Source organism: Pyrus communis, chromosome 2 (genome assembly GCF_041283825.1).
Source record: "Pyrus communis isolate YQ-2024b chromosome 2, ASM4128382v1, whole genome shotgun sequence".
Lineage (NCBI taxonomy): Eukaryota > Viridiplantae > Streptophyta > Magnoliopsida > Rosales > Rosaceae > Pyrus > Pyrus communis.
The window spans coordinates 3,533,062-3,544,862 of NC_142566.1; the positions used below are offsets into that span (position 1 = coordinate 3,533,062).

Genomic DNA, 11,801 nt, shown 5'->3' on the forward strand with positions numbered 1-11,801 from the left:
CATTATTTTTAATTAATTAATTTTTTTTTAAAAATAATTTTTACAAAGTGATTTATAATTCAAACAATTTTAATCATAAAATACGGAGTTTGATGAATGGATCACAACCTCCTCAATTTAATGAGTCAAACTTCTTCTTACCCGATATGGTTGCAATGAAAATAAATGTTTGGTCCTTGTGCCACCCACTTATTGAAGGTTTGATTTTTCAACAAGTAAGACCGTGGCATGTTACTCGACCACTCTTTTTGGTCACACCTTGCAAGCTTCCCCAAACTTTTAGGAGAATCAAAGGACTTGTTTTCTCCGATTTGAATTGACTATTGAGTTTGAGATCATGAGCTTCAATATTCAGTAGCAACTAATCGAAAACTAAACAGCGCTTCAGTAATCATTAACTAAATACTCAAACCATTTGATTGTTTTTTATTTAATACTAGAACAAGTTTCATAGTTCTATTCAGTAGTTAGCATCTGAAAAATCCTCAAACAGTTTCTATGGCATGAACAAAGGTTCAATAGCTCACCTAACATACCCAAAATACACATAACTACCATAGTGAACATACCCAAAATACACATAACTACCTGTTGATTTTAAAAACTACCTAACTTACATGGCGCGCAAGCTGAGTAATTAATAAGCTAACTACGTCTTTCAGTCGAATACAGGGCGGCCAACTCATCAGCCTAGCTCGACCGGGGAGTAAAAATGAATATTGATGTGGTGTTGGGTGTGTTGATGACTTATGGATCTTGCAACTATGACGGAGGAAGGAACATGTCTCGGCCTTCCGTTTCTAGAGCCTAAAGACAAGGTTGCTAGTTTTGCAAAGTTCAATATCAAATTCGGCTGTTAGTGTGCCGAATGTAATAACCTGGTAACACCTCATTCCACCGAGAAGGCTGATGAGATGACCTCTACCAACAAGGACTCGGAAATCCTTGCTGACCGAGACTTGGATAAATAACCAATCAGTCTCAAAGTAGTGTTGTTTATCCAAACTGAAGGTGCTTCTCGATCGACTAATTCTACGGCTCCAGTGTTGTTTATCTAAACTGAAGATGTTGTTAGTTGCTTTCACAGTGCTCTTTATCCAAATTGAAGATGTGTTGGCGGGAAAAAGGGGGGCAGTTATGTGTTGAATTGGAAGGGTTTGAATGATGCACCCCTTTTCTATTTATAGTAGCGATTTCCACAATAACTGAACTAGAATTTTACTCAGACTGGAATTCTCCATCCCAATCTGATTTGGCCTCGACCGATCTTAACTTCTATAGGATTCTGGACCAAGTTCTTTAATCATTTAGATTCAACCCTTGACTTACGGCATCATTTTTGATTCATAAGCTTTTAGCCTCTGAAGAATCCCTATTGAATTAGGGTTCGACCACTCCACCTTTATCTAGGCGGAAATCACATTCTGATAGGATTTGGCCGAACTCTATTGGGCTCGACCCATGGTAGAGAATATTCTTGATACTCCTTATTGGACCGAGAGCAACTCCAAGCTCGGCCCAAAGTGTTATTTTGGACCCAAACACTACCATACTTACTATGTGTATTTTGTATGTTAGGTGGGTCGATTGTTTTTAATTTAATACTCGAACAAGTTCCATAGTTTTATTCACACGAACAATAGAGAATACAAGGGTAGAGAACCAAGAGTGAAAAAGAGATCTAGAGCAAGGTTTTGATGTTTAGCATAAGAGTTTTTAATAAGTTCTTGTAATAGAGTTGTTATTCTCGATAGTACAGGTGATTTCTCAAGAGAGATCACATAGAGAGTAGTCAAATCCGAACCTCACTAAATTCTTTGTGTTTATACGTGGCGTGTTTCATATATTCGTATAACATTATCTTATAAATTTGCATAACACTAGAGACTATCGATAAACAAAATCAACTAAAAGTATTAAAATCTACAATAAGAAGAAGCAAATGAAGTGCAAATGGAACGACTCATAGCACTTTCCAACTTGACGCAAAATATTTTCAACTTGAAAATGAGACGAAAAAAAAAGTAACGAGGATTCTGAAACCAATATCCATAATAAAATGAAGGAATAGATTGATTCATTTGACTATAACAAAACATAGACAACAACTCAGGGTCTAAATATGCAGAAATGGAAAATATAAATGCGATGTAATGTCTGATTTGGTTTGACTTAAAACAAAAGCTCCCAAAGAAAAATGAAAAAACCCTTATCTATCCCTTGAATTGACTCTTATGGTTGGAACCATTTATATTACACTTTATTATGTAAATGTCATCTCTGCAAAAAAAAAAAAAAAAAAAAAAAAAAAAAAAAATCTATAAAATATAAGATAGTTTAGACATAGAACTATATAAAAACAAATGGTCGAAATCATTACAAGTATTATGAGCCATTTATCTAGTTGCTTCAATTGATTGACTAAATGATTTTTTTGTAAAGATAATCTTTACAATGTATTTTATATATAATATGAAATGTTCTAATCATAAGTAGGAAATCTCATGAATCAATCACGATGTTTTTGTATAGAATTTTTTTCATAATTTTTGCGCAGCCAAGTATCTCTTGTGATTTGTAGATGATGCTTTACTCTAATGACGAAAAATAGTTGTGCCTATGTACTATGGTGCGTGTTCGATCCCTACTAATTCATCTCATCCTAACAACTAACTATTTAACTCTACTAACAATATCGCACTACTAAAAGAAATCTCTCCTGAATTAGTTCGCTGCCAAAAGAGAAGATCTCTTGTCACACAAGAAACCTTATTTGTTTATATAATCTAGGACAATGATGAATCAATGAACCTATCTTCAAGTTATGGGCTCATTCGTAAGACCCATCGTAGTCATGGTGGCTTAACTCATTTGAAACATCAAAGTTGGTCAACCAATCGAAGATTAAATTTCCCATTGTCTTCATCGGCTGAAAATTGTGGAACTTTGACTCCATTAGCAACAATAATTTGATACAAAATCCATCACTATACATTTCCCAATTGAACCAGGACAGGATTAGCGCTAATCTTACTTGATCACCTTCCCATGAATGGACTAATGAGAATTAACAAACGTTAGATCATAGTGGATGAGATATATATTTAGTATTATTAGAACCTACACATAGACAATTATCTGACCTTGTAAAAAATTTCAGTGTACCGAGAACATGGCTTAGTATTTTAAGTGTTATAATACAAGTGTTGAATTTATTTTTTTTCGAGTATTCAACCACTTGTATTATGACACTTAATGTACAGGCTCTTGTTCTCAGCAACCTGAAAAATATCTCTTGACTTTAAGATGAGCTATCATTTTTAAGTTAAGTTTTAATTAAGAAGGCTATAGTTATTTTCTACTCTAATCATACTCTCTAGCAAGAAAATCCTCACTATGTGCCATTAGAATGAATTTTTTTAGGCAACGTTAAAACAATTATCGTTAATAACAAGCGCCACCAAGAGTCTAGTTGCGTGAAATCTATGTCTATTTGTGGATCTAGTAGCGATTGCATAACTTTGTTGTGGCTCGTTTGGTCTATTGTAAAGATAAGACACATGATTATAGTAGAATTTCTTTTTTCTTTTTTTTTTTAACTCCTCTTCAAATTTTAGTTTAAGAGCTCATTTAAGAATCTCAATGTCGATCCTGGATCTGACATATCAAAATATTCATATCACTCTCTATGTAGATTGACTTTAATTGAGCTCTTTATACTATAATAACATTGTTCTCTTACAAGTATTTTTATGTGATTTAACCTTGGTTTTACAGATGATAAGAATTCTATCACTTATCTGTGAAGAATGACAAAAAACAAAGATTTTCTTTATTAAGGTAACGTGCAGATTCTTAAAAAAAAAAAATAATAATAATAATAATTAGTTTTTAGCAAAAGGACGAGTTACCTTCACTTTCAGTTCATATCTTGCCAGTAGCAGGCACGGATGATCGGCGGTCGGCACAACCATATTCTAGCTTTGTTTATAGTACCAAGGAAACTGAACTTTTATCGAAATTCAGGCATTGTTCCAAACGTATGTGGAAATCTGTAACCTATAATTTATATTCTGTTTATTTTTCGTTACGACAAGTTTAAACTTACCAAAAAAACATGCATGCCAAAGCTCGTGTGACCTTAGTGTTGTGTTGACAGGTCCAATGGGGAACTTACGTATCCAAACTTGTATCGAGCCAAACTACACCAACGCTTGGCTTTCAATGAATAATATGTAAATGTGACATGATAACACCAGAAAATTAGATACTTTGAATTTATTAATTGTTAAATATTTGGACAACACAAAAAATGGGATTTAATAATTAAAAGACCTGAAAGATAAAATATGTCATAGAAATTTTTACATGCGACATCTGAAGTAGAAACAAGCACATATGACTCAATGTCGATTCTGTAATTTGGCCTACTAAAATTAGTTCCAATATGTTCCCATCTTCCAAAAAATAAATTTGTGGTCAATTAACAATTGAATAATCTGGGATTATTAGAATGTGGGCTTATTTTAAACTGTTTAAAATAATGAGCTTGAATAGAACCAACTCAATCCAAGATGATCCCTATAATTATTTTAAGTCAAATCAGTCCTATATATCAAACGTGAATATCTTATTTACTGAGAATATATATGAAAAAAATTAAAAAAAAAAAAAGACAGATAGAAAGACAAATTAGGAGTGGACGTATTTTCCTAATAGGTATTTTTTTATTGACACGATGATATTATGTTTTAAACTTTTCTAGCTTACAAGACGTGTTTCAAATCAGACACAGTAGAATGTTTTCATGCCTCGATTATATAATAATATATTTATAATAAGGGGTGGGGGATAAATTCATATCGAATTTACTATTAAGAGATTCAGATTTAAGATTTCTTATTTATAACTAATTAGAAACACCACTGTATGATAGTACGAAGTGAACACTGCTGATTTGATATTTTGAACAGTAACAAAATCATGACAAAAGTGACAATGGGCTGCGAAAAAAAGTCTTCCTCCAAACAAATGTTGATTACATGATGCTGTCTTAGGTTAGTGGTGATAAAACCCACCTACGTTTTATCTACTGTTAAGATCAAACTGAGGAAAATCCAAATCAAACCTGTTGATTATTTTTACACACAGAAATTCATAAACAAGTGGATTACCAACAAGAACAAAACTCAGAGTGCCTAGGTATTATCAATGATGCCCAACTGTTCTGGTTTGAGGGACAGCAATTTAATTACAGTTCATGCATCATAATCAAGCTTAGCATTGGTATTAACAACATACTAAACAAATGCTAATTACATAATCTCCCTATTCTCCACAACTTGAAGAACAAACACCCCCTGCAGGTCCCATTCTTGGATATCCGAATATGTGCTCGAACTAGCTCTCTGAGGCTGCTGATCTTGGATTCGCCACTACCATATTTCCTTACTCGGATTCTTTTCCGACATTCTAATTCTACGAAATCAGCAGAATGTCACTGATTGATAAAAGAATCATCTTTCATCATTTCTCTCAGTAAAATACTTCTCTCATTTTCCTAGCAATTGCTATATTATTGTGTTAGTTTCTTCCCTGCTATAAGTATATACATGTGTGTGTGTGTGTGTATGTATAATTAGTATGTACATATATATCCCAATGTACATATAGAACAATAGGAGAAGTTTACATGCAACCTAAAACTAAGCATTAATTTGGGAACATACGGTTTTGTACTTTCATTTTGTCAATCTTCTCTTCTGTACTGTATCGTTGTTTTGAAAATTCATTACGAGAACTACTTCGAGTTCTAGAAAAAAAAAATTATGGCAGCTGAAGTTCAGAAAGTAGTGGTGATCCAGGATGCATCCAAAGACTTTGTTAGTTCGTGCGCAATCCAATGGGTCCTGCAGAGCTTATCCCTTAAGCCTGGGGATGAGCTTACTCTTCTTTCGGTTCTTCACCATGTTAATAACCCTAGTACGTTAGCTGGGAGACTCTGTAAGAATTCATGCTTTTGTTTTCCTAATAAAAACGAAGAAAATAAAGTCCGAAAGTATGATAAACATAATCACCAATTAATATGATGAAAAAAAAAAATTTAGTTCTATTCTATGATTCTATCACAAGAACAGATTTTGCTAACTTTTTATTTTCCCCAATACCCCATTTTCCCACCTTCTCTATCCTCTTTCTCAGTGGGATACAGAACCAAGATGGACTCGAGTTCATTTATCGGAACCAACCAGAAAGTCATAGAAGAAGAGCTTGAGAGGAAAACGGAGGAGTATCGTAGCAAAGAGGAGATCACCATGATATCTAACATGTGTAAAAGATTGAAAGTGAGATAAGATTTTCGGTCACTATTTCTTACAACATGGAGATTACCTGCTGTTTGTTAAAGATATGTTTGATCCATTTAATTCACCTAGTTCTGCTATACTACCTATCATACCATTGCATTTTCCGCTCGGAACTTTTTTTCAGCCTCTTTTGTTAATCATAGGGATCATTTTGTGGATGACATTTCTCAGGTTGAATTCAACATGAAGGTGGTTGCTGGTCCCTCTTCGAAGATGGTTGCTGTAGAGGCTGCGATAAGATTAGGAGCAACATGGGTGATTCTTGATAGGTCAGTCATTAATAGATTTGAAGAATCTGAAATTGTTCTCCTTCATTCATTCGCAGTAGTGCTCATCCAGCCTTGTTTCACCCTTCATTTAGCAAAACAAATAAAAACAGATAATAAACTGTTAATGAGCTAAAATGTATGCGAAATATCAAAAACATGTATCAAATTGATGAATTTGTGTTATCAATCAGTCAATCATTTGATGAAGGATTAAATCTTTGATGGTAGTTATGGTTTCAAATTGAAGAGAACATAGTTAAGATACTGTCTGAATTGTGAACTCTGATGCCATCATATTATTTGTTAAAATGTGTATTTTCTGATAGGCGATTATTGATCGCTGCTTGATACATACATCAAGATCTTCTGTGATCTCTAGTATACTTGTAAATCAAGAGATTGTATACGTATGGAATGATAATTCAACCCTCCAGAGTATCGAGGGATTAAAATACAAATCTTTTATTTTCAAACTAGATGATGTGAAAAATCATGCTACTACCGATGAAGCTTCGTAATTCCTTGAAACTAGCGAACTTTCAAAGCTTGTTAAGTAAAATTATGTTTGTTACTAAAAAAACTGCAATATGGAAACAATACAATGTAAGAGAACATAGAGACACCAACCTTTGAATAGCTTGTTCTGATTTGATGATGCAGGCAGATGAAGAAAGAGAAGCAATTCTTCATGGAGAAGTTGCCATGTGGTATATCGAGGATGAAACATAATTCTGTTGAACAATTGAGAGGGCCAAAAGCAATTGGGAACATCAACAAACCAGTCGCCAAAAGACCCAGTCAAAGCTCCCATGTAAGATATGATGAAATGATACCAGGAAGCCCAGAGGAAGGACTTTCTCCTAAAAGTAAGAAATTTAATCACAACTCGTACAATCTAGGACTCAAAGTTCCAAGTTCATGGATTAAATTTACTATCAAAAGAGATTTTTCGCTATATTATCACACATAACTGCAAATTCTTATGGTCGGTACCAAATGCAACTTGACTAAAAGTGCACATTGTTTCAGAATCTCCAAGTCCTCGTGCGAGCAGTTTTGGAAAAGAACAAGATGGTTGTGGAGACCCGCGATCTAACTATAGGAAATCTACATCAACAAGTGATCTGCAGCTAGCAAGTAGAGTGTCAACTTCCACTCTGGGGAATACTGACCTATTGAATCCTAGTTTTGCTCGTAATTATGACGAGGAAGAAAGCTCGATAAATGCTGAAAGAGGAAAAGCAGGAGAGCGGTCCCCATTTCCACTTGCAGAGATTCAAGCAAGGGATCAAAAGGAAACACATAATGCTGGGAGTCCCGATGAACAGAAACAGCATAGCTACAAGGACGATTGGACAGGAGAATGTCGAATAGATGAAGAATTCAAAAATTCAGTATGCACGGGTTGCAAGAATAAACGGCCAACGATTGGATGGAAGAGAGACTTTACCTATGCTGACCTCCTAGCTGCCACGGATGGGTTTTCCGACAAAAATTTCCTGTCGGAAGGTGGATTTGGTTGCGTCTACAGAGGAGAACTTAATGGGCTTAAGATTGCTGTTAAGCAGCATAAGAACGCAAGCTGCCAAGGCGAGAAAGAATTTGAGTCTGAAGTTCATGTACTCAGTAAGGCAAGACATGAGAATTTGGTAATGCTGTTAGGATCATGCTCAGAGGGAAGCAAGAGGCTGCTTGTTTACGAATATGTTTGCAATGGTTCGTTGGATCAACATCTATCAAGTAAGTTGCGAACAACTTAGAAGAACCCGTAATTTTGGAAAAAAAATCAAGTGTTTTCCTTCATATTTCAGGATAAAGAAGTCTAACCCTAAATGCTGCATAACTTTTTTCTAATTTCATGCAGAACACAACAGAAGACCTCTCGGTTGGGACAAGAAGATAAAAATTGCTACTGGAGCTGCAAAAGGCTTACTATACCTACATCAAAACAACATCATCCACAGAGATGTGAGACCGAACAACATCCTCGTGACACACGATCATGAAGCACTGGTAACTAAACCGATATGTCTGCCCTTAATATCAGCTTTATGAACCTATAACATTACCGTTAATACGTGACTCGAATTTGTTATATGAAACGTCATGTATTCTTCATAACACAGTTTCTAAACTGAATAACCTAACCTATGGCATTTTAACAAAACCATCTGGGGCAGGTGCACATCCTATTTTCAAATATTAACCAAAATACCTACGTTCATGCTTCGTCTAACATGTTCTATGCAACAGCTAGGAGATTTTGGTCTTGCAAGAAGTCAACTTGAAGACTCAGATCAATCATCAGATACAACGAGAGTTGTCGGAACTTTGGGATATTTGGCACCAGAATATGCAGAAAATGGGAAGGTGTCAACTAAGACAGATGTTTATGCTTTCGGGGTCATTATATTACAGCTCATCGCAGGACTGAGGTCTACTGACAAGAGGCTTGGAGGAAAAAGTCTTGTGGAATGGGTAAGAGCTTCCATGCCATAAATAATTCTAAAAATATATCCACCACTGGTCATTACTTGTTACACAAGGAAACTTTAACTACTAATGACAAACAGATTACTAAGAAAAGGAGCAGCCTTCTAGTATGTCACTTCACATTCCATTTATTATTTTGAACTAACAATTCTATAACTTTCTTGCCAGGCAAGACCACTTTTAAAAGAAAGGAACTACCCAGATTTAATCGATCCGAGTAATGTGGATTGCCATGATGTTCACCAGCTTTATTGGATGGTTCGGGTAGCCGAAAAATGTCTCAGCAGGGATCCACACAACAGATTAACTATGGATGCTGTAAGTCCACCTGATAGTAGACTGTGATAATTTCGTCTGCATAATCTAGTCCTTCAACACAACAGCTGCAACATAAAGCATCAACCTAGGACAAAAGTTGAATGCATATAGATAAATAGTGGAACAAGCATAAAGATAAATATCAAATATTGGATATATAAGAACCGCTACATGACAGATAAAAAAAAGTGATACCAAATATAAAAAAAGGAGTAATTGCTAGACATGCAAAACTAAATTACATTGATGATCGCATGTCTAAGAATCTAATACATATGCATCCCACATATAATACAGGACGGCCAAGAATATGGTTAGTTTTGTATGGCTAAGTAATATTACTGAAAGAAAAATGAATAAAATACTAACCCAACAATTGACATTGGCCTCCTTTGGTATCTATGATTGGATGTGTTTATAACTTAATGAAGGTACGTTAAAGGAAGAAGTGAAAATTATGTCCAACTAAAAGGGATAAGATCTATTACTCATGAACAAAACTTACCCATTACAATCCATTCCTTAGAAGGGACGACTTTCCTTCTTGTCTAATCCCCTTCAAATGAAAAATCATTCACTTCTACCTTCAATATGCTTTGAAATTCAGTGGCTATCCATTCCTATTCAGTCCTAGACTCCAAACAAGACTTGCAGTACTCTAATTTGCTCGTCAATCATATTAATTCTACACATTATATAACCCTTATTTTGAAAGGAACCTACCTACCTACCTGGGGCAAAAGAAATCTGATGGGTATAGTTTTGTGTTTGTGGTGCAATGGCAGGTGGTGAATGCTTTGAATTCCTTGAATGCTGCCAATCCAGTTCGTTGCATTGGAGACTTCTCACCAGCACAATCTGAGTCAGCAGGAAGCATTCCAGGATCTTCTGAATCGCATGGTACTGATTATATTAGCATAGAAATTACTCCCACCAAAGACTACATGCATCCCAACTCTACTATTCCGTCAGAAACAGAAAGGTCTAGCATTTCTACTGTCTCTGAGAATTCCCCCTTGGGTACTACTTCTGCAAGTACCAAAGACAAGAGAGAAACGACGTTATAATAATAATAATAATGGTGAGATCTTCTTTACAGGAAATAATTTCTGCACACACGTCTTTTCTCCTTGAGCACGCACTCTTGTCTCGTAATTCTTTGTTTATTTATACAATGGGAAGATCTCTACGTGCAAGTCATGGGGAGAAAAAGAGTGCAGAAGTTAATCGAGCTTTTTGGGTTGAACTTGCACTGGTACGTCTCCATTGCAAAAGGCCGGAACGTTCTAATTTCGTATGTTTATAATTTTATTCATAAGTTTGATATGCATTATTTATTTTTCCTGGATATTTGTTATCTTTTTAATTCAGATCATATATAATTCTTTTGATACGGTTACACTAGTTCATAGAAACAAAAAGAGAATTAATTTTGAGAAGTGATTTTTGCACATCTTTGTCTCTTTTCACACATCTTTATTTTTTTTTTTTCATCGTTAAACTTTAAGGGTTTCATTCACATGGATGGTATAATGACAAAATTTGAAGGGCGCGTTTTATAACTATTTTGTTTTTAGTTTTCACTTTTTACTTTTTTGTGCTGGAGATAAGATGACATCATATGGAAGAAAAGAGCGACCAAGAAGGGTTATGGAGATATGGGAAAAAATAAGGAAGAATGAATAAAAACAAAACTTTAAAAATGAAACCAACCTAAATTAGATTTTGATTTTTTATTTTGATTTTGTTAGATTTTCCTTGTACATTTTTCCTACTTCTCTCCCATCATCTTTCATCGACTATTTTTCGAACCTCCTTGGTCCTTTTACCTATATAGTTTCCCTTCGTCAGTAACACAAAAAATAAAAACCAAATGGTTACAAATTATTTTTCTCTTTTCAATTTTTTTTTTCCAACTATTTTTCTTTTTTCGGTTGTATGTCTTTGTTTATTTCTATTCTTTGTTTTTTTTTTTTTTAATTTATTCAATCTCAAAATATATAAATGAAACAATAGTCTGCAAAAGGAGAAAGGAGTGCAAAATCACTTCTCATCAAGAAAAAAGAAAATTTTTATGGTGCTCCAGAATATCTCGTACTTTAAAGCATCGTGAAATGATTTCTATGATACTTCGGGCATCGTTACATATTAACTTTTGTATTTTTAAACAAAAATTTAATGATTAAAACACCTAGAATATCTCATTCCGAATTATAACAGTTTAAAGGTTCTAAAAAGTACCATCTACTCGAAAGTCTCTTTCCCTATTAACAAGAGATTTGAGAATGTTGGCTTATAGCCTATTGGGATCCCTCCGGCTCTCTCAGAGCATTTCTGCTCATTTTGGTGGATTTGG

The 11,801-nt window shown here is 34.6% G+C and overlaps 1 protein-coding gene across 1 annotated transcript; it reads left to right on the forward strand.

Moving 5' to 3' along the window:
- Window positions 1-5,828: 5,828 nt before the first annotated feature.
- LOC137748026 (uncharacterized) lies at window positions 5,829-10,783 on the forward strand. The gene is made up of 9 exons (XM_088681723.1): window positions 5,829-6,003; window positions 6,202-6,344; window positions 6,537-6,634; window positions 7,295-7,500; window positions 7,664-8,374; window positions 8,499-8,647; window positions 8,888-9,112; window positions 9,296-9,445; window positions 10,231-10,783. Exons 1-9 carry the CDS (start codon window positions 5,829-5,831, stop codon window positions 10,510-10,512), a joined length of 2,139 nt encoding a protein of 712 aa, XP_088537849.1. The 3' UTR covers window positions 10,513-10,783.
- Window positions 10,784-11,801: the final 1,018 nt, after the last annotated feature.

Bases quoted from the DNA above. Each gene is read 5' to 3' on its own strand.
- LOC137748026 (XM_088681723.1), top strand. From the start codon at position 5,829: ATGGCAGCTGAAGTTCAGAAAGTAGTGGTGATCCAGGATGCATCCAAA. The intron at 6,635-7,294 runs GTCAGTCATTAA...TTGATGATGCAG, and splicing joins ACATGGGTGATTCTTGATAG to GCAGATGAAGAAAGAGAAGC. The intron at 8,648-8,887 runs GTAACTAAACCG...TCTATGCAACAG, and splicing joins CACACGATCATGAAGCACTG to CTAGGAGATTTTGGTCTTGC.